The following is a 27,499-nucleotide window of genomic DNA, read 5'->3' as shown; positions in this document are numbered from 1 at the left end:
TTAGCCTTAACGTCGGTAGCCCTGCCCCCAGGTAACAGTGTATGATCGCTGGGTGATTCGTTTTAAGTCTAATACTGCGGGTAATGGAGTCACCAATGACTAGGGTTTTCAATTTGTCAGAGCTAATGGTGGGAGGCTTCTGCATCTCAGACTCCGTAACGGGAGGAGTAGAGACCAGAGAAGGCTCGGCCTCTGACTCTGACTCTGACTCGCTGCTTAATGGGGAGAACTGGTTGAAAGTTTCTGTCGGCTGAATGAGGGACACCGGTTGAGCATTCCTACAGCATTTCCCGCCAGAAGCCATGAGAAAGTTGTCCAGCTGCGGGGACTGTGCGGGGGGATTTATACTACTATCTGTACTTACTGGTGGCACAGACGGTGTTTCATCCTTTCCTACACTGAAATTACCCTTGCCTAACGATTGCGTCTGAAGCTGGGCTTGCAGCACAGCTATCTTCGCCGTAAGGCGATCGTTCTCCTGTATATTATGAGTACAGCGACTGCAATTACAAGGCATCATGTTAATGTTAATGTTACTACTTAGCTTCGGCTGGTGGAGGTCCTGACAAACCACGTCCAGATAAAGCGTCCGGAGTTAAGAAGTCTAATGGAAAAAGTTGAGCGAGGGAAAAATAAAAAATATAAACTGTAATTAAAAAGTAAAAACTGTAAAGTTGGCAGGTAGCAAAGTAAGGTTAATAACAAAACAATATGGATATTGCTCTTACACATGGAGGGCAAGGAGGGTTTAATATATTTATATCTACGTAGTACATGTCAATCTGGAATATAAAACATCCTGGATGTCCAACCACATACTCTACCCAGTTACTATCCATTATCTCTACCCAGTTACTATCCATTATCTCTACCCAGTTACTATCCATTATCTCTACCCAGTTACTATCCATTATCTCTACCCAGTTACTATCCATTATCTCTACCCAGTTACTTTCCATTATCTCTACCCAGTTACTATCTATTATCTCTACCCAGTTACTATCCTTTATCTCTACACGGTTACTATCCATTATATCTACCCAGTTACTATCCATTATCTCTACCCAGTTACTATCTATTATCTCTACCCAGTTACTATCCATTATCTCTACCCAGTTACTATCCGTTATCTCTACACGGTTACTATCCATTATCTCTACCCAGTTACTATCCATTATCTCTACACGGTTACTATCCATTATCTCTACCCAGTTACTATCCATTATCTCTACACGGTTACTATCCATTATCTCTACCCAGTTACTATCCATTATCTCTACCCAGTTACTATCCATTATCTCTACCCAGTTACTATCCGTTATCTCTACACGGTTACTATCCATTATCTCTACACAGTTACTATACATTATCTGTACACAGTTACTATCCATTATTTCTATACACCGTTAACATCCATTATCTCTATACACCGTTAATTTCCATTATCTCTCTACACAGTTACTATACATTATCTATATACACAGTTACTATCCATTAACCTATATACACAGTTACTATCCATTATCGCTATGCAGTTATTATCCGTTATCTCTATACACAGTTACTATTCATTATATATCTACACAGTTACTATACATTATCTCAACACAGTTACTACCCCTTATCTCTACACAGTTACTATCCAGTATCTCCCTACACAGTTACTATCCATTATCTCTCTACACAGTTACATTATCTCTACACAGTTAATATCCATTATATCTATACACAGTTAATATCCATTATCTCTACACAGTTAAGATCAATTATATCTATACACAGTTACTATCCATTATCTCGACGCAGTTACTATCCATTATATCTCTACACAGTTACTATCCCCTATCTCTATACACAGTTACTATCCATTATCTCTACGCAGTTACTATCTGTTATCTCTGTACACAGTTACTATCTGTTATCTCTATACACAGTTACTATCCATTATCTATACACAGTTAATATACATTATCTCTACACAGTTAATATCAATTATATCTATACACAGTTACTATTCATTATATATCTACACAGTTACTATACATTATCTCAACACAGTTACTACCCCTTATCTCTACACAGTTACTATCCAGTATCTCCCTACACAGTTACTATCCATTATCTCTCTACACAGTTACATTATCTCTACACAGTTAATATCCATTATATCTATACACAGTTAATATCCATTATCTCTACACAGTTAATATCAATTATCTCTATACACAGTTACTATCCATTATCTCTACGCAGTTACTATCTGTTATCTCTGTACACAGTTACTATCTGTTATCTCTATACACAGTTACTATCCATTATCTATACACAGTTAATATACATTATCTCTACACAGTTAATATCAATTATATCTATACACAGTTACTATCCATTATCTCGACGCAGTTACTATCCATTATATCTCTACACAGTTACTATCCCCTATCTCTATACACAGTTACTATCCATTATCTCTACGCAGTTACTATCTGTTATCTCTGTACACAGTTACTATCTGTTATCTCTATACACAGTTACTATCCATTATCTATACACAGTTAATATACATTATCTCTACACAGTTAATATCCATTATATCTATACACAGTTACTATCCATTATCTCTACACAGTTACTATCCGTTATATCTCTACACAGTTACTATCCGTTATCTCTATACACAGTTACTATCCATTATCACTATGCAGTTAATATCCATTATATCTATACACAGTTACTATCCGTTATCTCTATACACAGTTAATATCCATTATATCTCTACGCATTTACTATCCATTATCTATACATAGTTACTATCCATTATCTATACGCATTTACTATCCATTATCTCTACGCAGTTACTATCCATTATCTCTACGCAGTTAATATCCATTATATCTATACACAGTTACTATTCGTTATCTCTATACACAGTTAATATCCATTATATCTCTACACAGTTACTATACATTATCTCTACACAGTTAATATCCATTATATCTCTACGCAGTTACTATCCATTATCTCTACACAGTTTGTATCCATTATATCTCTACACAGTTACTATCTGTTATCTCTATACACAGTTACTATCCATTATATCTCTTCACAGTTACTATCCATTATCTCTACGCAGTTACTATCCGTTATATCTCTACACAGTTACTATCCATTATCTCCACGCAGTTACTATCCGTTATATCTCTACACAGTTACTATCCGTTATCTCTATACACAGTTACTGTCCGTTATATCTCTACACAGTTGCTATCGTTATCCCTATACACAGTTACTATCCATTATCTCTACGCAGTTACTATTTGTTATATCTCTACACAGTTACTATCCATTATATCTCTACACAGTTACTATCCATTATCTTTACACAGTTACTATCTGTTATATCTCTACACAGTTACTATCCATTATATCTCTACACAGTTACTATCTGTTATCTCTATACACAGTTACTATCCGTTATCTCTATACACAGTTACTATCCATTTTATCTCTACACAGTTACTATCCGTTATCTCTATACACAGTTACTATCCATTATATCTCTACACAGTTGCTATCCGTTATCTCTATACACAGTTACTATCCATTATATCTCTACACAGTTACTATCCATTATCTCTACGCAGTTACTATCCGTTATATCTCTACACAGTTACTATCCGTTATCTATATACACAGTTACTATCCATTATACCTATACACAGTTACTATCCATTATACCTATACACAGTTACTATCCATTATTGCTATACACAGTTACTATCCATTATCGCTATACACAGTTACTATCCATTATCTCTATACACAGTTACTATCCGTTATCTCTATACACAGTTACTCTCCGTTATCTCTATACACAGTTACTATCCATTATACCTATACACAGTTACTATCCATTATATCTCTACACAGTTACTATCTGTTATCTCTGTACACAGTTACTATCCGTTATATCTCTACACAGTTACTATCCTTTATCTCTATACACAGTTACTATCCATTATACCTATACACAGTTACTATCCATTATATCTCTACACAGTTACTATCCGTTATCTCTATACACAGTTACTATCTGTTATCTCTCTACACAGTTACTGTCCATTATCTCTCTACACAGTTACTATACATTATCTCTACACAGTTAATATCCATTATATCTCTACACAGTTACTATCCGTTATCTATATACACAGTTACTATCCATTATACCTATACACAGTTACTATCCATTATACCTATACACAGTTACTATCCATTATCGCTATACACAGTTACTATCCATTATCTCTACACAGTTACTATCCATTATCTCTACACAGTTACTATCCGTTATCTCTATACACAGTTACTATCCATTATACCTATACACAGTTACTATCCATTATCTCTATACACAGTTACTATCCATTATCTCTATACACAGTTACTATCCATTATATCTCTACACCGTTACTATCTGTTATCTCTATACACAGTTACTATCCGTTATCTCTATACACAGTTACTATCCGTTATATCTCTACACCGTTACTATCTGTTATCTCTATACACAGTTACTATCCGTTATCTCTATACACAGTTACTATCCATTATCTCTATACACAGTTACTATCCATTATCTCTATACACAGTTACTATCCGTTATATCTCTACACCGTTACTATCTGTTATCTCTATACACAGTTACTATCTGTTATCTCTGTACACAGTTACTATCCGTTATATCTCTACACAGTTACTATCCGTTATCTCTATACACAGTTACTATCCATTATCTCTATACACAGTTACTATCCATTATACCTATACACAGTTAATATCCATTATATCTCTACACAGTTAATATCCATTATATCTCTACACAGTTACTATCTGTTATCTCTGTACACAGTTACTATCCGTTATATCTCTACACAGTTACTATCCTTTATCTCTATACACAGTTACTATCCATTATACCTATACACAGTTACTATCCATTATATCTCTACACAGTTACTATCCGTTATCTCTATACACAGTTACTATCTGTTATCTCTCTACACAGTTACTATCCATTATCTCTCTACACAGTTACTATACATTATCTCTACATAGTTAATATCCATTATATCTATTCACAGTTACTATCCATTATATCTCTACACAGTTACTATCCATTATCTCTACGCAGTTACTATCCGTTATCTCTATACACCATTACTATCCATTATATCTCTACACAGTTACTATCCATTATCTCTACACAGTTACTATCCATTATCTCTACACAGTTACTATCCGTTATCTCTATACACAGTTACTATCCATTATACCTATACACAGTTACTATCCATTATCTCTATACACAGTTACTATCCATTATCTCTATACACAGTTACTATCCGTTATATCTCTACACCGTTACTATCTGTTATCTCTATACACAGTTACTATCCGTTATCTATATACACAGTTACTATCCATTATCTCTATACACAGTTACTATCCGTTATATCTCTACACAGTTACTATCCTTTATCTCTATACACAGTTACTATCCATTATACCTATACACAGTTACTATCCATTATATCTCTACACAGTTACTATCCGTTATCTCTATACACAGTTACTATCTGTTATCTCTATACACAGTTACTATCCATTATCTCTACGCCGTTAATATCCATTATCTCTACGCAGTTACTATACTAGTTGGCTCCTTTGCAAATATCAAACTCACTGCTTATCAACTGTCAAACTCCTCTTTAATATTTAATAGATTCTCCTTTCTTCATGATAGTTTCCTGCCGTATGAAATGCCCACTGCACGTTGATTAAGCCTTAATGCAATTATGAATAAGTAGAGTAATTGCCTACTTTACATGTTCAGATAGCGTAGTATTTTCTCTCCAGAGCAGACAGCTCCCCAAAGACCTGGGATTATTTTCAGTTTTGTTTTGGTCTTTTAACATACTTTATCACACAGAGAGAAGTAAACACCCAGAAGCCCATGGGCTTTGATTAGACAATCTTATCATCCTTCATTTCTTTCTCTCAGTATCACTCATTCTTTGCAGCATACAGTATTTTTTCCCCGCAGGCAATACTTGTTTATTTTTATTCTAATTTTCTTTCAATTCTTGTCATTTACTTTAATTTCTTTTCTTTTCCAGTTATACAAACATAATAGGATTTGTTTTTTATGAATGTGTCAAGACTGACGTTTTCAAATGAACTTGAATGTAAAAGTTATCGCGGTTCATTAATTAAATTGTCAAAAAAATCCTTGACTAAATTATCTAAAAAGGTTTCCTTTTCCAAAGTTATTTTTTTTTGCAAATCTCTTCTAGTGTGCCGTGATTTGTTGTCATTGTGTTGTTCATGTGAAGTGTGTTTGGGGTGAAGAGGCTTCCTGATACTGACGTGCTATGACAGCCCAGTCCAGGCAGAGCTTCACACCTAATAGACATGTCTCACGTTGTCTCAATGTCTCACGTTAAAGAAAGTTGTTCTTGTTCTGTTATTCTACTCAATTTGGGCCTTTTTTATATTTCAAATGACATTGATGTATGTGCAGTGAACATGAAGTGGAATTGGAGAAGGAGAAATTGGACTCTGGCAGAGAGAGGAGGGGGAATGTATGTGCTGTGCCCAAGAAATCATTTTAGAACGTCTCTTCTTGAAACCCGAGCCGTTTTATTATGTTTAGCTGTCCGTCCTCATCCGTCCGTCTGTACTCATCCGTCTGTCTGTCCTCATCCGTCCGTCTGTCCTCATCCGTCCGTCCGTCCTCATCCGTCCGTCTGTCCTCATCCGTCTGTCCTCATCCGTCCGTCTGTCCTCATCCGTCCGTCTGTCCTCATCCGTCCGTCTGTCCTCATCCGTCCGTCTGTCCTCCCGTCTGTCCTCATCCGTCCGTCTGTCCTCCCGTCTGTCCTCATCCGTCCGTCTGTCCTCATCCGTCCGTCTGTCCTCATCCGTCCGTCTGTCCTCATCCGTCCGTCTGTCCTCCCGTCTGTCCTCATCCGTCCGTCTGTCCTCATCCGTCTGTCTGTCCTCATCCGTCCGTCTGTCCTCATCCGTCCGTCTGTCCTCCCGTCTGTCCTCATCCGTCCCTCTGTCCTCATCCGTCCGTCTGTCCTCCCGTCTGTCCTCATCCGTCCGTCTGTCCTCCCGTCTGTCCTCATCCGTCTGTCTGTCCTCATCCGTCCGTCTGTCCTCATCCGTCCGTCTGTCCTCTTCCGTCCGTCTGTCCTCATCGGTCCGTCTGTCTTCATCCGTCCGTCTGTCCTCATCCGTCCGTCTGTCCTCATCCGTCCGTCTGTCCTCATCCGTCCCTCTGTCCTCATCCGTCCGTCTGTCCTCCCGTCTGTCCTCATCCGTCCGTCTGTCCTCCCGTCCGTCCTCATCCGTCTGTCTGTCCTCATCCGTCCGTCTGTCCTCATCCGTCCGTCTGTCCTCTTCCGTCCGTCTGTCCTCATCGGTCCGTCTGTCTTCATCCGTCCGTCTGTCCTCATCCGTCCGTCTGTCCTCATCCGTCCGTCTGTCCTCATCCGTCCGTCCGTCTGTCCTCATCCGTCCGTCTGTCCTCATCCATCCGTCTGTCCTCATCCGTCCGTCTGTCCGGGAAAGAAGTTCTCCTACAGCCATCAATCTCTGGCCTTCGTCCATTGTCAAGCCTTCCCCACAAACTTTTCAGTGTGGCAGACAGCAAGACATTTATTAAATAGTTATAATTGTTTATGAGGCTGTGATAAATATCAGTCCTGAGACTATGGCTGCGTCTCAAATGGGCCCCGGTCAAAAGTAGTGCTGAATAGGAGATGGGAGATGGGAGACTAAATAGGAGATGGGGTGCCAATGGAGATGCTGCCTATGACATCAAATCCACTAAATAGGAGATGGGGTGCCATTGGAGATGCTGCCTATGACATCAAATCCACTAAATAGGAGATGGGGTGCCAATGGAGATGCTGCCTATGACATCAAATCCACTAAATAGGAGATGGGGTGCCATTGGAGATGCTGCCTATGACATCAAATCCACTAAATAGGAGATGGGGTGCCAATGGTGATGCTGCCTATGACATCAAATCCACTAAATAGGAGATGGAGTGCCATTGGTGATGCTGCCAATGAAAGGAAATCCACCTGTCCCACTTCACTAGTTGTTTGTCCTCCGTCATGTCAAGAAGCTGAAGTATAACCATATTGTGTTACATAACTTTGTATCTGTTGTCGCATGCTCATTGTAACGTAACCATCAGTGTGCTTTAGTACGCTGAGGCTACAGAGCCTTCACAAGGTCTTCATACCCCTTGACCTATTCCACATGTTTGTTGTGTTACCGCCTGCATTCAACGTGGATTAAATAGATTTTTTTATCTCACCCATCTACACACAATACCCCATAATGACAAAGTGAAAACATGTTTTTATATTTTCTTTGCAAATTTATTGAACATGTAATACAGAAATATCTTATTTACAAATTTATTCACACCCCTGAGTCAATACATGTTTGAATCACCTTTGGCAGTGATTACAGCTGTGAGTCTTACTGGGAAGTACTGTATCTAACAGCTCTGAGTCTTACTGGGAAGTACTGTATCTAGGAGCTCTGAGTCTTACTGGGAAGTACTGTATCTAGGAGCTCTGAGTCTTACTGGGAGGTACTGTATCTAACAGCTCTGAGTCTTACTGGGAGGTACTGTATCTAGGAGCTCTGAGTATTACTGGGAAGTACTGTGTCTAACAGCTCTGAGTCTTACTGGGAAGTACTGTATCTAGGAGCTCTGAGTCGTACTGGGAAGTACTGTATCTAGGAGCTCTGAGTTTTACTGGGAAGTACTGTGTCTAGGAGCTCTGAGTCTTACTGGGAAGTACTGTGTCTAGGAGCTCTGAGTCTTACTGGGAGGTACTGTATCTAAGAGCTCTGAGTCTTACTGGGAAGTACTGTGTCTAGGAGCTCTGAGTCTTACTGGGAAGTGCTGTATCTAGGAGCTCTGAGTCGTACTGGGAAGTACTGTGTCTAGGAGCTCTGAGTCTTACTGGGAGGTACTGTATCTAGGAGCTCTGAGTCTTACTGGGAGGTACTGTATCTAAGAGCTTTGCACACCTGGATTGTACAATATTTGCACATTATTCTTCAATCTCTGTCAAGTTGGTTGTTGATCAGTGCTAGCCAGCCATTATCAGGTCTTGCCATAGATTTCCATAAACAGCTCCAGGTTATTGTCCTGCTGAAAGGTGAATTCATCTCCCAGTGTCTGGTGGAAAGCAGACTGAACCAGGTTTTCCTCTAAGATTTTGCCTGTGTTTAGCTCTATTTTCTTTTTTTTCTTTCTTTTTTTAATACTCCCCAGTCCTTGTCGAGGACAAGCATACCCATAACATGATGCAGCCACCACCATTCTTGAAAATATGAAGAGTGGTACTCATTGATGCGTTGTGTTGGATTTGCCCCAAACATAACATGTCACGTTCTTGATAATGGACGGACCAAGGCGCAGTGTGTGTAGAGTTCCACATCTTTATTACGGTGAAACTTCAAACAAAAAAACAATAAACCAACAACGAAAACGTGACATCAGTGGTGCAACAAGCACAAACACAAACACAATATCCCACAACCCAGGTGGGAACAATGGAGAACTTAAGTATGAGCCTCAATTAGAGACAACGATAATCAGCTGCCTCTAATTGGGAAGCATACCAAGTTCACCAACATAGAAATAGGAAAACTAGAACACCCCCCTAGTCACGCCCTGACCTACAACACCATAGAGAACCAAGGGCTCTCTATGGTCAGGGCGTGACATAACACTTTGTATTCAGGACATGAAGTTCATTTCTTTGCCACATATTTTGCAGTATTACTTTAGTGCCTTGTTGCAAACAGGATGCATATTTTGTAATATTTTTATTATGTACAGGCTTGCTTACTTTTCACTCTGTCATTTAGGTTAGTATTGTGGAGTAAATACGATGTTGTTGATCCATCCTCAATTCTCTCCTATCACACTCTTTAACTGTTTTAAAGTCACCATTGGCCTCATGGTGAAATCCCTGAGTGGTTTTCTTCCTCTCCAGCAACTGAGTTAGGAAGGACACCTGTGTCTTGGTTGTGACTGGGTTTATTAACACCATCCAAACTGTAATGAATAACTTCACCATGTTCAAAGGGATATTTAATGTCTGCTTTTTTATTTTAACCCATCTACCCTTCTTTTCAAGGTATTGAAAAACCTCCCTGGTCTTTTGTGGTTGAATCTGTGTTTGAAATTCACTGCTTGACTGAGGGACATTACAGATAATTGTATGTGTTGGATACAGAGATGAGGTAGTAGTTCATATTTACACTTTGACATTACGGGGTATTGTGTGCCGGACACATACGCAAAATCTCAATTTAATCAATTCTGAATTCAGGCTGTAACACAACAACATGTGGAAAAAGTGAAGAGTTGTGTCACGGTCGTCATAGCGAGGAGACCAAGGCGCAGCGTAGTAAGAGAACATAACTCTTTAATAAAAGAGAGAACACTGAACAGAACTAAACAAAACAACAAAACGAACCGTAAAGCAATATGGCTAGTGCACAACAGGCAACTATACACATAGAATAACGACCCACAAAATACCCAAGGAATATGGCTACCTAAATATGGTCCCCAATCAGCACAACGATAAACAGCTGCCTCTGATTGAGAACCAATCTAGGCAACCATAGACATATAAACACCTAGACATACAAAAACCCCTAGACAATACAAAAACTAAACAAACCACCCTTGTAACACCCTGACCTAACCAAATAATAAAGAAAACAAAGATAACTAAGGTCAGGGCGTGACAAGTTGTTTTACAATAGTTTTTAAAAAGTAATTGAATTGGCTGGACATGTTTCCAGCTAAAATGTGTCCCTGCTATTATACAGTATCTAATTCACAGTGGGGATAGCTGCTGTTATACATTATCTAATTCACAGTGGGGATAGCTGCTGTTATACATTATCTAATTCACAGTGGGGATAGCTGCTGTTATACATTATCTAATTCACAGTGGGGATAGCTGCTGTTATACAGTATCTAATTCACAGTGGTGATAGCTGCTGTTATACAGTATCTAATTCACAGTGGGGATAGCTGCTGTTATACAGTATCTAATTCACAGTGGGGATAGCTGCTGTTATACAGTATCTAATTCACAGTGGGGATAGCTGCTGTTATACAGTATCTAATTCACAGTGGTGATAGCTGCTGTTATACAGTATCTAATTCACAGTGGGGATAGCTGCTGTTATACATTATCTAATTCACAGTGGGGATAGCTGTTATACATTATCTAATTCACAGTGGGGATAGCTGCTGTTATACAGTATCTAATTCACAGTGGGGATAGCTGCTGTTATACATTATCTAATTCACAGTGGTGATAGCTGCTGTTATACAGTATCTAATTCACAGTGGTGATAGCTGCTGTTATACATTATCTAATTCACAGTGGTGATAGCTGCTGTTATACAGTATCTAATTCACAGTGGTGATAGCTGCTGTTATACATTATCTAATTCACAGTGGTGATGGCTGTTATACAGTATCTAATTCACAGTGGTGATAGCTGCTGTTATACAGTATCTAATTCACAGTGGTGATAGCTGTTATACAGTATCTAATTCACAGTGGTGATAGCTGCTGTTATACAGTATCTAATTCACAGTGGGGATAGCTGCTGTTATACAGTATCTAATTCACAGTGGTGATAGCTGTTATACATTATCTAATTCACAGTGGTGATAGCTGCTGTTATACAGTATCTAATTCACAGTGGGGTTAGCTGCTGTTATACAGTATCTAATTCACAGTGGGGATAGCTGTTATACATTATCTAATTCACAGTGGTGATAGCTGTTATACATTATCTAATTCACAGTGGTGATAGCTGCTGTTATACATTATCTAATTCACAGTGGGGATAGCTGTTATACATTATCTAATTCACAGTGGTGATAGCTGCTGTTATACATTATCTAATTCACAGTGGGGATAGCTGCTGTTATACATTATCTAATTCACAGTGGGGATAGCTGCTGTTATACATTATCTAATTCACAGTGGGGATAGCTGCTGTTATACAGTATCTAATTCACAGTGGTGATAGCTGCTGTTATACATTATCTAATTCACAGTGGGGATAGCTGCTGTTATACATTATCTAATTCACAGTGGGGATAGCTGCTGTTATACAGTATCTAATTCACAGTGGTGATAGCTGCTGTTATACAGTATCTAATTCACAGTGGTGATAGCTGCTGTTATACAGTATCTAATTCACAGTGGTGATAGCTGTTATACAGTATCTAATTCACAGTGGGGTTAGCTGCTGTTATACAGTATCTAATTCACAGTGGGGATAGCTGTTATACATTATCTAATTCACAGTGGGGTTAGCTGCTGTTATACAGTATCTAATTCACAGTGGTGATAGCTGTTATACATTATCTAATTCACAGTGGTGATAGCTGTTATACAGTATCTAATTCACAGAGGTGATAGCTGCTGTTATACAGTATCTAATTCACAGTGGGGTTAGCTGCTGTTATACAGTATCTAATTCACAGTGGGGATAGCTGTTATACATTATCTAATTCACAGTGGTGATAGCTGTTATACAGTATCTAATTCACAGTGGTGATAGCTGTTATACAGTATCTAATTCACAGTGGTGATAGCTGCTGTTATACAGTATCTAATTCACAGTGGTGATAGCTGCTGTTATACAGTATCTAATTCACAGTGGTGATAGCTGCTGTTATACATTATCTAATTCACAGTGGGGATAGCTGCTGTTATACAGTATCTAATTCACAGTGGGGATAGCTGCTGTTATACAGTATCTAAACATATTGTCATGAGCTTCTGTAGAACATGTGAATTGCTGAACATTATTAGGTGAATATGCCATTTAAATGTAACTCAGTTCGTATTCCCTCCTTCCATTTCTTTGCAGACTTTGCTGTAGCAGTACGGCCAGTGTCATACGCAGCAGTGTTGAGAATGAAACCAGACATCTCCTCATCGCTGCTCAGTTCGTGGCCCCGGCCTCGACACCGATATGACCACGGCAGAGGGCTGGTGACTCCTGACTGGCCGGCATCGTTCTCCAACCATCACCTGTCTACCCTCAGTCTGCTCAGCTCTCAGGAGGAATACAGGAGCCAAGGTCAGTCAGTCAGTCAATCAGTCCTGGCTAATAGTCTACTCTACTTCCCAGCTAATGCCTAGCCAAGGCCTGCAGTGTTGTTGTGCCCCGTGTGATATGGGACCGACTGGAGGAGGGCACATTTACATCCACCAACATCTGATGCATTGCAGTCTGCTACTTTTCAAATAGTATTCTAAATCATTTAGACACTTTAGCTGTGCTTTATTGAGCTTGCCTGGCACTATGGAACACTGCTTTATTGAGCTTGCCTGGCACTATGGAACACTGCTTTATTGAGCTTGCCTGGCACTATGGAACACTGCTTTATTGAGCTTGCCTGGCACTATGGAACACTGCTTTATTGAGCTTGCCTGGCACTATGGAACACTGCTTTATTGAGCTTGCCTGGCACTATGGAACACTGCTTTATTGAGCTTGCCTGGCACTATGGAACACTGCTTTATTGAGCTTGCCTGGCACTATGGAACACTGCTTTATTGAGCTTGCCTGGCACTATGGAACACTGCTTTATTGAGCTTGCCTGGCACTATGGAACACATGGTGTTCTTTATTGAGCTTGTCTGGCACTATGGAACAAAGTGTGTTCTTTATTGAGCTTGCCTGGCACTATGGAACAAAGTGTGATCTTTATTGAGCTTGTCTGGCACTATGGGACAAAGTGTGATCTTTATTGAGCTTGCCTGGCACTGTGGAACAAAGTGTGATCTTTTATTGAGCTTGTCTGGCACTATGGGACAAAGTGTGTTCTTTATTGAGCTTGCCTGGCACTATGGAACAAAGTGTGATCTTTATTGAGTGTACCTGGCACTATGGAACAATGTCAGATAATCCTAGAAGACTAAACCCTTCCCATCTGATCCATTGGCAAGTTCAAGAAAAAGCAACAAGTATTTTAGTTATTTAAAATACTTGAAAAATAGGTTAAGATAAGGGAGGATCGCTCTGGGTACATGTTTGGAGGCACAATGACAGACAGGACACAGACTCAAGATGACTAATAGCCCTGTATTGCAGTGTTCCCCAACTGATGGCCCCAATGTGGTTTATATTTGTCCCCCCCCTGGTCTTCTGAGCAAAAATATATATATCGATATTTCTTTGGTGTGTGGAATTTTCATTGTTGGACATAAAAGACTGTAAAAACACCAGGAAATCAGCTCCAAGTGATTTTAATTTAAGAAATCTGTTCCCAAGTATTCCTTAATACAGAGACACAAAGTAATCACATACAAATGTAAGCAAGGTTTGAATTGATTATGTTTTAGTCAACCATTATATCTGTTTAGGCTTCTTGCGGTCATTTTGCAGTCTATAAATTATTTGTAATTATGTTCCGGCCCACCGACCATTCGCAAAAAAAAATGTGTCTGAATTTAGTTGATGATCCCTGCTTTATTGTCTCAGACACATACAGCTTTATAGTGTAGTTGACTGAATGGTGTTTTGAACTGATTCCTTCTGGCCCTGTGGCTCTGATTGGTTCTGGCACCGGCCCTGTGGCTCTGATTGGTTCTGGCACCGGCCCTGTGGCTCTGATTGGTTCTGGCACCGGCCCTGTGGCTCTGATTGGTTCTGGCACCGACCCTGTGGCTCAGTAAACAGCAAAGTGCAGAAGTGATGAGAAACTATTACCGGAAGGCTCTACACACAAAGCAATGGAAACACTTGACCATTGAATTGTACATGAATAAAATCGAAGGAAAGAGTTAAAAGTAATAGCCATGTAATAACCGCTGTGAAAACGATTTCCCAGATAATTACACTTAACAGCCATTATGAAGCTGTTTGGTGAAGAGGTGTAACTTATTCCTCATTCACACCACAACGATGGTTCAGAATTTATAGTCGAGATGTTGGGAAAAAAAAGAGTCCATGGAAAAAGTACAGCTGGAACTGGAAAATGAGACTGACATCTGACCCCGGCCTTGGCCAGCTCACCTTTCTTATATACTGGGCCCGGCCTATCCTTGTAATTGGCCGAGGGCCAAGAAGGGCAGGGTCAGAGGTGATGATTGCCAGCCAAATGTCCCATGAGAGGTCAGAGGTGTGACCTGTAACTGGATATTTGGCACATTCATAAAGTTTTCTACATACAATGACCATAATATATACAACCTCTGGAGAGTCCGTCTTGGTACTAGAGCTCCATCAGGGAGCTTCTGTCTCTGCCTGGCCTCCAGACATCACGGCTGCTTCCTGCTTCCTGCTTCCTGCTTGGTTAGACCCTGGCTATGTCCCACATGGCCTCCAGACATCACGGCTGCTTCCTGCTTGGTTAGACCCTGGCTACGTCCCACATGGCCTCCAGACAGCACGGCTGCTTCCTGCTTGGTTAGACCCTGGCTACGTCCCACATGGCCTCCAGACATCACGGCTGCTTCCTGCTTGGTTAGACCCTGGCTACGTCCCACATGGCCTCCAGACAGCACGGCTGCTTCCTGCTTGGTTAGACCCTGGCTACGTCCCACATGGCCTCCAGACATCACGGTCACGGCTGCTTCCTGCTTGGTTAGACCCTGGCTATGTCCCACATGGCCTCCAGACATCACGGCCACGGCTGCTTCCTGCTTGGTTAGACCCTGGCTATGTCCCACATGGCCTCCAGACATCACGGCCACGGCTGCTTCCTGCTTGGTTAGACCCTGGCTACGTCCCACATGGCCTCCAGACATCACGGCCACGGCTGCTTCCTGCTTGGTTAGACCCTGGCTATGTCCCACATGGCCTCCAGACATCACGGCCACGGCTGCTTCCTGCTTGGTTAGACCCTGGCTATGTCCCACATGGCCTCCAGACATCACGGCCACGGCTGCTTCCTGCTTGGTTAGACCCTGGCTACGTCCCACATGGCCTCCAGACATCACGGCCACGGCTGCTTCCTGCTTGGTTAGACCCTGGCTATGTCCCACATGGCCTCCAGACATCACGGCTGCTTCCTGCTTGGTTAGACCCTGGCTATGTCCCACATGGCCTCCAGACATCACGGCCACGGCTGCTTCCTGCTTGGTTAGACCCTGGCTATGTCCCACATGGCCTCCAGACATCACGGCTGCTTCCTGCTTGGTTAGACCCTGGCTATGTCCCACATGGCCTCCAGACGTCACGGCTGCTTCCTGCTTGGTTAGACCCTGGCTATGTCTCACATGGCCTCCAGACATCACGGCTGCTTCCTGCTTGGTTAGACCCTGGCTATGTCCCACATGGCCTCCAGACATCACGGCTGCTTCCTGCTTGGTTAGACCCTGGCTATGTCCCACATGGCCTCCAGACATCACGGTCACGGCTGCTTCCTGCTTGGTTAGACCCTGGCTACGTCCCACATGGCCTCCAGACAGCACGGCCACGGCTGCTTCCTGCTTGGTTAGACCCTGGCTATGTCCCACATGGCCTCCAGACAGCACGGCTGCTTCCTGCTTGGTTAGACCCTGGCTATGTCCCACATGGCCTCCAGACATCACGGTCACGGCTGCTTCCTGCTTGGTTAGACCCTGGCTATGTCCCACATGGCCTCCAGACATCACGGCTGCTTCCTGCTGGGTTAGACCCTGGCTATGTCCCACATGGCCTCCAGACATCACGGTCACGGCTGCTTCCTGCTTGGTTAGACCCTGGCTATGTCCCACATGGCCTCCAGACAGCACGGTCACGGCTGCTTCCTGCTTGGTTAGACCCTGGCTATGTCCCACATGGCCTCCAGACAGCACGGTCACGGCTGCTTCCTGCTTGGTTAGACCCTGGCTATGTCCCACATGGCCTCCAGACAGCACGGCCACGGCTGCTTCCTGCTTGGTTAGACCCTGGCTATGTCCCACATGGCCTCCAGACAGCACGGTCACGGCTGCTTCCTGCTTGGTTAGACCCTGGCTACGTCCCACATGGCCTCCAGACAGCACGGCTGCTTCCTGCTTGGTTAGACCCTGGCTATGTCCCACATGGCCTCCAGACATCACGGTCACGGCTGCTTCCTGCTTGGTTAGACCCTGGCTATGTCCCACATGGCCTCCAGACAGCACGGCCACGGCTGCTTCCTGCTTGGTTAGACCCTGGCTATGTCCCACATGGCCTCCAGACATCACGGCTGCTTCCTGCTTGGTTAGACCCTGGCTATGTCCCACATGGCCACCAGACATCACGGCCACGGCTGCTTCCTGCTTGGTTAGACCCTGGCTACGTTCCACATGGCCTCCAGACAGCACGGCTGCTTCCTGCTTGGTTAGACCCTGGCTATGTCCCACATGGCCTCCAGACATCACGGCTGCTTCCTGCTTGGTTAGACCCTGGCTACGTCCGAAATGGCACCCTATTCTCTGCTTAGTGCACTACTTTTGACCCGAGCTGCAGTGGTCAACTCCATCCTGTCCCAGATTTACCACAGCTGGAACAAACACATGGTTTCTGCAGTGGTCAACTCCATCCTGTCCCAGATTTACCACAGCTGGAACAAACACATGGTTTCTGCAGTGGTCAACTCCATCCTGTCCCAGATTTACCACAGCTGGAACAAACACATGGTTTCTGCAGTGGTCAACTCAATCAATCAATCAATTTTATTTTATATAGCCCTTCGTACATCAGCTGATATCTCAAAGTGCTGTACAGAAACCCAGCCTAAAACCCCAAACAGCTAGAATGCAGGTGTAGAAGCACGGTGGCTAGGAAAAACTCCCTAGAAAGGCCAAAACCTAGGAAGAAACCTAGAGAGGAACCAGGCTATGAGGGGTGGCCAGTCCTCTTCTGGCTGTGCCGGGTGGAGATTATAACAGAACTATGCCAAGATGTTCAAAAATGTTCATAAGTGACAAGCATGGTCAAATAATAATCATGAATAATTTTCAGTTGGCTTTTCATAGCTGATCATTAAGAGTTGAAAAACAACAGGTCTGGGACAGGTGGCGGTTCCATAACCGCAGGCAGAACAGCTGAAACTGGAATAGCAGCAAGGCCAGGCGGACTGGGGGCAGCAAGGAGTCACCACGGCCGGTAGTCCCGACGTATGGTCCTAGGGCTCAGGTCCTCCAAGAGAAAGAGAGAAGGAGAAAATTAGAGAGAGCCAAGATTTTCAAAATGTTCATAAATGACAAGCATGGTCAAATAATAATCAGGAATAAATGTCAGTTGGCTTTTCATAGCCGATCATTAAGAGTTGAAAACAGCAGGTCTGGGACAGGTAGGGGTCAACTCCATCCTGTCCCAGATTTACCACAGCTGGAACAAACACATGGTTTCTGCAGTGGTCAACTCCATCCTGTCCCAGATTTACCAGTGCATCTGGAGAAGATAAGGACATGTCAATCTGCTAATATTCACCTACTTTTCTGTTTTAGTTTTAGAATGATTATGGCAGGACAGTCTGTAAATGCTGTTTGTTTCACAAATGACATGGACTCTAATTTGAAAATCACAACTAGATAAGGTATGATGATTCCTAGTAGTCCACATAATGCATAGTCCTATAGCCATAGTAGAGCATGGAGAGAAAACTCCCACACCCGTTCCCCATCTCTCATTGGCTACAAGACCTGTCATGTCTTCGATCACCTCATCAGTTCCACTACCAGAGACATGAGGACACTTGAATCAGTCTGACTGGGGATCAGTATAAACAAGTCTTCCTGTATCAATGACATCACATCCTCTTCTGGAGACACTAGATTCAGTCTGACTGGGGATCAGTATAAACAAGTCTTCCTGTATCAATGACATCACATCCTCTTCTGGAGACACTAGATTCAGTCTGACTGGGGAGCAGTATAAACAAGTCTTCCTGTAACAATGACATCACATCCTCTTCCGGAGACACTAGATTCAGTCTGACTGGGGAGCAGTATAAACAAGTCTTCCTGTATCAATGACATCACATCCTCTTCTGGAGACACTAGATTCAGTCTGACTGGGGATCAGTATAAACAAGTCTTCCTGTATCAATGACATCACATCCTCTTCTGGAGACACTAGATTCAGTCTGACTGGGGAGCAGTATAAACAAGTCTTCCTGTAACAATGACATCACATCCTCTTCTGGAGACACTAGATTCAGTCTGACTGGGGAGCAGTATAAACAAGTCTTCCTGTATCAATGACATCACATCCTCTTCTGGAGACACTAGATTCAGTCTGACTGGGGAGCAGTATAAACAAGTCTTCCTGTATCAATGACATCACATCCTCTTCTGGAGACACTAGATTCAGTCTGACTGGGGAGCAGTATAAACAAGTCTTCCTGTATCAATGACATCACATCCTCTTCTGGAGACACTAGATTCAGTCTGACTGGGGAGCAGTATAAACAAGTCTTCCTGTATCAATGTGAGTAGTGTGCAGCTGAACATTGTATGCTGGATTAAACTTTTTTTTTTTTTTTTGATTTAAACAAAACTTTTAACAGCTAGGACTGCTATTTCTTGTGACGGAATCCCGATTAACAGACAGGTTGAATCCTGCTTGACAGAGACGCTAAACTGCTAGCCATTAATTAATCTAGTTGGTACCAGATTATTTTTGCAATGGAGCCCTCTCTGTCTGGAGAAATGCATGAACGGTTCCCACCTTGTCTGGAGAAATACATGAACGGTTCCCACCTTGTCTGGAGAAATGCATGAACGGTTCCCTATATGTCTGGAGAAATACATGAACGGTTCCCTATATGTCTGGAGAAATACATGAACGGTTCCCTATATGTCTGGAGAAATACATGAACGGTTCCCTCCTTGTCTGGAGAAATACATGAACGGTTCCCACCTTGTCAGGAGAAATACATGAACGGTTCCCTCTTTGTCTGGAGAAATACATGAACGGTTCCCTCTTTGTCTGGAGAAATACATGAACATCACGTTCCCCGGGCCCTGAGCAAGGCAGTTAATCCACAGTTCCCCGGGCCCTGAGCAAGGCAGTTAACCCACTGTTCCCTGGGTGTCGTGGATGTCGATTAAGGCAGGCACCCGCACCTCTCTGATTCAGAGGGTTAAATGTGGAAGACTTTTCAGTTGAAAACATTCAGTTGTACAACTGACTCGGTATGCCCCTTTCCAGACTAGAGGCCCGGAGAGGATACAAACATCTAATAGTTTTGCCATCCTGGAGCCTGATCTTCCTGCACCTTCGATGCCTGGGGTAACTGTGTCTGCGGCCGCTGTGCCTATTCCTACTCCTTCCCCTACGATTTGGAAGTCGACGTCGGCAACCTTCCATCCCTGCTCTGGATCGAGTGGGGCTTCTCCATCTGTCGGAGGCCTGCACCAGGCACCGGGAGCAACGGGCTCAAGTCATCCTGCCTCTCGCCCGTCCATAAAGAGTTTTCTGAATCCTGTGAAGCGTGGGAGTGGGAGGTTTTCCTCATCCTTCTTGCAAGCCGTGCTTTTTAGCAGCTCCATGGTAAGAAATGTAGCCGTTCCTGGTGCAAGAACAATGTCCTATCCCAGAGCTCGAGTAAATTACATTACTAAGCTGCTCCTGAACGTACTACATCAGGACATGGACATTGATTCTATCGTAGTCCATGAGGGTTTTAATGACATTACTAAGCTGCTCCTGAATGTACTACACCAGGACATGTGGGTTTTAATGACATTACTAAGCTGCTCCTGAACGTACTACACCAGGACATGTGGGTTTTAATGACATTACTAAGCTGCTCCTGAATGTACTACACCAGGACATGGACATTGATTCTTTTCTAGTCCATGTGGGTTTTAATGACATTACTAAGCTGCTCCTGAATGTACTACATCAGGACATGGAAATCCATTCTATCGTAGTCCATGTGGGTTTTAATGACATTATGAAGGGCAGCTCTGAACAGTTTAAACTGGATTTTAAATAGCTGATTGACTTTCTGCTAACAAAAGACCCATCATATCTGGCCCTGTGCCCTCTCTGATCATATCTGGCCCTGTGACCTCTCTGATCATATCTGGCCCTGTGCCCTCTCTGATCATATCTGGCCCTGTGCCCTCTCTGATCATATCTGGCCCTGTGCCCTCTCTGATCATATCTGGCCCTGTGCCCTCTCTGATCATATCTGGCCCTGTGTCCTCTCTGATCATATCTGGCCCTGTGTCCTCTCTGATCATATCTGGCCCTGTGCCCTCTCTGATCATATCTGGCCCTGTGCCCTCTCTGATCATATCTGTCCCTGTGCCCTCTCTGATCATATCTGGCCCTGTGCCCTCTCTGATCATATCTGGCCCTGTGTCCTCTCTGATCATATCTGGCCCTGTGCCCTCTCTTATCATATCTGGCCCTGTGCCCTCTCTGATCATATCTGGCCCTGTGCCCTCTCTGATCATATCTGGTCCTGTGCCCTCTCTGATCATATCTGGCCCTGTGCCCTCTCTGATCATATCTGGCCCTGTGCCCTCTCTGATCATATCTGGCCCTGTGCCCTCTCTGATCATATCTGGCCCTGTGCCCTCTCTGATCATATCTGGCCCTGTGTCCTCTCTGATCATATCTGGCCCTGTGCCCTCTCTTATCATATCTGGCCCTGTGCCCTCTCTGATCATATCTGGCCCTGTGCCCTCTCTGATCATATCTGGCCCTGTGCCCTCTCTGATCATATCTGGCCCTGTGTCCTCTCTGATCATATCTGGCCCTGTGCCCTCTCTGATCATATCTGGCCCTGTGCCCTCTCTGATCATATCTGGCGCTGTGTCCTCTCTGATCATATCTGGCCCTGTGCCCTCTCTTATCATATCTGGCCCTGTGCCCTCTCTGATCATATCTGGCCCTGTGCCCTCTCTGATCATATCTGGCCCTGTGCCCTCTCTGATCATATCTGGCCCTGTGTCCTCTCTGATCATATCTGGCCCTGTGCCCTCTCTGATCATATCTGGCCCTGTGCCCTCTCTGATCATATCTGGCCCTGTGCCCTCTCTGATCATATCTGGCCCTGTGCCCTCTCTGATCATATCTGGCCCTGTGTCCTCTCTGATCATATCTGGCCCTGTGCCCTCTCTGATCATATCTGGCCCTGTGCCCTCTCTGATCATATCTGGCCCTGTGCCCTCTCTGGCACTGATCCCTTTCTGATCATATCTGGCCCTGTGCCCTCTCTGATCACATCTGGCCCTGTGTCCTCTCTGATCATATCTGGCCCTGTGCCCTCTCTGATCACATCTGGCCCTGTGTCCTCTCTGATCATATCTGGCCCTGTGCCCTCTCTGATCACATCTGGCCCTGTGTCCTCTCTGATCATATCTGGCCCTGTGCCCTCTCTGATCATATCTGGCCCTGTGCCCTCTCTGATCATATCTGGCCCTGTGCCCTCTCTGATCACATCTGGCCCTGTGTCCTCTCTGATCACATCTGGCCCTGTGTCCTCTCTGATCATATCTGGCCCTGTGTCCTCTCTGATCATATCTGGCCCTGTGTCCTCTCTGATCACATCTGGCCCTGTGTCCTCTCTGATCACATCTGGCCCTGTGTCCTCTCTGATCATATCTGGCCCTGTGTCCTCTCTGATCATATCTGGCCCTGTGTCCTCTCTGATCACATCTGGCCCTGTGTCCTCTCTGATCACATCTGGCCCTGTGTCCTCTCTGATCATATCTGGCCCTGTGTCCTCTCTGATCATATCTGTCCCTGTGTCCTCTCTGATCATATCTGGCCCTGTGTCCTCTCTGATCATATCTGGCCCTGTGTCCTCTCTGATCATATCTGGCCCTGTGCCCTCTCTGATCATATCTGGCCCTGTGCCCTCTCTGATCATATCTGGCCCTGTGCCCTCTCTGATCACATCTGGCCCTGTGTCCTCTCTGATCATATCTGGCCCTGTGACCTCTCTGATCATATCTGGCCCTGTGCCCTCTCTGATCATATCTGTCCCTGTGCCCTCTCTGATCATATCTGTCCCTGTGCCCTCTCTGATCATATCTGGCCCTGTGTCCTCTCTGATCATATCTGGCCCTGTGCCCTCTCTGATCATATCTGGCCCTGTGCCCTCTCTGATCATATCTGTCCCTGTGCCCTCTCTGATCATATCTGGCCCTGTGTCCTCTCTGATCATATCTGGCCCTGTGCCCTCTCTGATCACATCTGGCCCTGTGCCCTCTCTGATCATATCTGTCCCTGTGCCCTCTCTGATCATATCTGGCCCTGTGTCCTCTCTGATCATATCTGGCCCTGTGCCCTCTCTGATCACATCTGGCCCTGTGCCCTCTCTGATCATATCTGGCCCTGTGCCCTCTCTGATCATATCTGGCCCTGTGCCCTCTCTGATCATATCTGTCCCTGTGTTCTTCTCTGATCATATCTGGCCCTGTGTCCTCTCTGATCATATCTGGCCCTGTGCCCTCTCTGAATCGCGGCATTGAACGCTTTAGCAGGATTATTTCTCTTCACAACTGGCTACGTGATTATTGCAGCTCAATGGGTGTAACTTTTGTTGACAATTTCAATGCTTTTGAAACAAAACAGGTTTTATAAGGAGGATGGGATCCACCCAAATCCTGTGGGATCCTGGATCCTTTCACAGCACTTTAAGGCTGCGTTGAGACAATGACTTATCAATGACCCAAGCCCAACTCAGTTAATCCCTACCGTTGTGTCGCTGAGTTGTCATAATGCTTCAGCAAATGTACATTATCCCATGGGCATCAGTAGACACAATATAAGTAACCTAATTTATGTCCCTCTAACTGCCCTGAATGCCTCTGCTGATCCTACATCTATTGTATGCAGTAATCATTTCCTATGAACCAGATGTATACCGTTAGCACTAAGCTGGTGTGCCCTAGGAGGAAGTCCACTGTGAACAGCTCACCCTGTTAGCACTAAGCTGGTGTGCCCTAGGAGGAAGTCCACTGTGAACAGCTCACCCCGTTAGCACTAAGCTGGTGTGCCCTAGGAGGAAGTCCACTGTGAACAGCTCACCCCGTTAGCACTAAGCTGGTGTGCCCTAGGAGGAAGTCCACTGTGAACAGCTCACCCCGTTAGCACTAAGCTGGTGTGCCCTAGGAGGAAGTCCACTGTGAACAGCTCACCCTGTTAGCACTAAGCTGGTGTGCCCTAGGAGGAAGTCCACTGTGAACAGCTCACCCTGTTAGCACTAAGCTGGTGTGCCCTAGGAGGAAGTCCACTGTGAACAGCTCACCCTGTTAGCACTAAGCTGGTGTGCCCTAGGAGGAAGTCCACTGTGAACAGCTCACCCCGTTAGCACTAAGCTGGTGTGCCCTAGGAGGAAGTCCACTGTGAACAGCTCACCCCGTTAGCACTAAGCTGGTGTGCCCTAGGAGGAAGTCCACTGTGAACAGCTCACCCCGTTAGCACTAAGCTGGTGTGCCCTAGGAGGAAGTCCACTGTGAACAGCTCACCCCGTTAGCACTAAGCTGGTGTGCCCTAGGAGGAAGTCCACTGTGAACAGCTCACCCTGTTAGCACTAAGCTGGTGTGCCCTAGGAGGAAGTCCACTGTGAACAGCTCACCCTGTTAGCACTAAGCTGGTGTGCCCTAGGAGGAAGTCCACTGTGAACAGCTCACCCCGTTAGCACTAAGCTGGTGTGCCCTAGGAGGAAGTCCACTGTGAACAGCTCACCCCGTTAGCACTAAGCTGGTGTGCCCTAGGAGGAAGTCCACTGTGAACAGCTCACCCCGTTAGCACTAAGCTGGTGTGCCCTAGGAGGAAGTCCACTGTGAACAGCTCACCCTGTTAGCACTAAGCTGGTGTGCCCTAGGAGGAAGTCCACTGTGAACAGCTCACCCCGTTAGCACTAAGCTGGTGTGCCCTAGGAGGAAGTCCACTGTGAACAGCTCACCCCGTTAGCACTAAGCTGGTGTGCCCTAGGAGGAAGTCCACTGTGAACAGCTCACCCCGTTAGCACTAAGCTGGTGTGCCCTAGGAGGAAGTCCACTGTGAACAGCTCACCCTGTTAGCACTAAGCTGGTGTGCCCTAGGAGGAAGTCCACTGTGAACAGCTCACCCTGTTAGCACTAAGCTGGTGTGCCCTAGGAGGAAGTCCACTGTGAACAGCTCACCCTGTTAGCACTAAGCTGGTGTGCCCTAGGAGGAAGTCCACTGTGAACAGCTCACCCCGTTAGCACTAAGCTGGTGTGCCCTAGGAGGAAGTCCACTGTGAACAGCTCACCCCGTTAGCACTAAGCTGGTGTGCCCTAGGAGGAAGTCCACTGTGAACAGCTCACCCCGTTAGCACTAAGCTGGTGTGCCCTAGGAGGAAGTCCACTGTGAACAGCTCACCCCGTTAGCACTAAGCTGGTGTGCCCTAGGAGGAAGTCCACTGTGAACAGCTCACCCTGTTAGCACTAAGCTGGTGTGCCCTAGGAGGAAGTCCACTGTGAACAGCTCACCCTGTTAGCACTAAGCTGGTGTGCCCTAGGAGGAAGTCCACTGTGAACAGCTCACCCCGTTAGCACTAAGCTGGTGTGCCCTAGGAGGAAGTCCACTGTGAACAGCTCACCCCGTTAGCACTAAGCTGGTGTGCCCTAGGAGGAAGTCCACTGTGAACAGCTCACCCCGTTAGCACTAAGCTGGTGTGCCCTAGGAGGAAGTCCACTGTGAACAGCTCACCCTGTTAGCACTAAGCTGGTGTGCCCTAGGAGGAAGTCCACTGTGAACAGCTCACCCTGTTAGCACTAAGCTGGTGTGCCCTAGGAGGAAGTCCACTGTGAACAGCTCACCCTGTTAGCACTAAGCTGGTGTGCCCTAGGAGGAAGTCCACTGTGAACAGCTCACCCTGTTAGCACTAAGCTGGTGTGCCCTAGGAGGAAGTCCACTGTGAACAGCTCACCCTGTTAGCACTAAGCTGGTGTGCCCTAGGAGGAAGTCCACTGTGAACAGCTCACCCTGTTAGCACTAAGCTGGTGTGCCCTAGGAGGAAGTCCACTGTGAACAGCTCACCCTGTTAGCACTAAGCTGGTGTGCCCTAGGAGGAAGTCCACTGTGAACAGCTCACCCTGTTAGCACTAAGCTGGTGTGCCCTAGGAGGAAGTCCACTGTGAACAGCTCACCCTGTTAGCACTAAGCTGGTGTGCCCTAGGAGGAAGTCCACTGTGAACAGCTCACCCTGTTAGCACTAAGCTGGTGTGCCCTAGGAGGAAGTCCACTGTGAACAGCTCACCCCGTTAGCACTAAGCTGGTGTGCCCTAGCAGGAAGTCCACTGTGAACAGCTCACCCTGTTAGCACTAAGCTGGTGTGCCCTAGGAGGAAGTCCACTGTGAACAGCTCACCCTGTTAGCACTAAGCTGGTGTGCCCTAGGAGGAAGTCCACTGTGAACAGCTCACCCTGTTAGCACTAAGCTGGTGTGCCCTAGGAGGAAGTCCACTGTGAACAGCTCACCCTGTTAGCACTAAGCTGGTGTGCCCTAGGAGGAAGTCCACTGTGAACAGCTCACCCTGTTAGCACTAAGCTGGTGTGCCCTAGGAGGAAGTCCACTGTGAACAGCTCACCCCGTTAGCACTAAGCTGGTGTGCCCTAGGAGGAAGTCCACTGTGAACAGCTCACCCCGTTAGCACTAAGCTGGTGTGCCCTAGGAGGAAGTCCACTGTGAACAGCTCACCCCGTTAGCACTAAGCTGGTGTGCCCTAGGAGGAAGTCCACTGTGAACAGCTCACCCCGTTAGCACTAAGCTGGTGTGCCCTAGGAGGAAGTCCACTGTGAACAGCTCACCCTGTTAGCACTAAGCTGGTGTGCCCTAGGAGGAAGTCCACTGTGAACAGCTCACCCTGTTAGCACTAAGCTGGTGTGCCCTAGGAGGAAGTCCACTGTGAACAGCTCACCCTGTTAGCACTAAGCTGGTGTGCCCTAGGAGGAAGTCCACTGTGAACAGCTCACCCCGTTAGCACTAAGCTGGTGTGCCCTAGGAGGAAGTCCACTGTGAACAGCTCACCCTGTTAGCACTAAGCTGGTGTGCCCTAGGAGGAAGTCCACTGTGAACAGCTCACCCTGTTAGCACTAAGCTGGTGTGCCCTAGGAGGAAGTCCACTGTGAACAGCTCACCCTGTTAGCACTAAGCTGGTGTGCCCTAGGAGGAAGTCCACTGTGAACAGCTCACCCTGTTAGCACTAAGCTGGTGTGCCCTAGGAGGAAGTCCACTGTGAACAGCTCACCCTGTTAGCACTAAGCTGGTGTGCCCTAGGAGGAAGTCCACTGTGAACAGCTCACCCTGTTAGCACTAAGCTGGTGTGCCCTAGGAGGAAGTCCACTGTGAACAGCTCACCCTGTTAGCACTAAGCTGGTGTGCCCTAGGAGGAAGTCCACTGTGAACAGCTCACCCTGTTAGCACTAAGCTGGTGTGCCCTAGGAGGAAGTCCACT

General features: G+C 45.2%; 1 protein-coding gene across 1 annotated transcript in view; it reads left to right on the top strand.

Moving 5' to 3' along the window:
- The window catches only part of cntn5 (contactin 5), a 737,853-nt gene that overhangs the window by 265,962 nt on the left and 444,392 nt on the right, over positions 1-27,499 (top strand). Inside the window, exon 3 of the mRNA XM_055910389.1 lies at positions 13,018-13,230. Within this exon, the coding sequence (XP_055766364.1) occupies positions 13,018-13,230 (213 nt within the window). The remainder of the gene's footprint in view (positions 1-13,017; positions 13,231-27,499) is intronic.

This window comes from Salvelinus fontinalis, unplaced genomic scaffold (assembly GCF_029448725.1).
Source record: "Salvelinus fontinalis isolate EN_2023a unplaced genomic scaffold, ASM2944872v1 scaffold_0006, whole genome shotgun sequence".
Classification (NCBI taxonomy): Eukaryota; Metazoa; Chordata; class Actinopteri; order Salmoniformes; family Salmonidae; genus Salvelinus; species Salvelinus fontinalis.
This window is presented reverse-complemented; position numbering and strand designations above follow the sequence as displayed.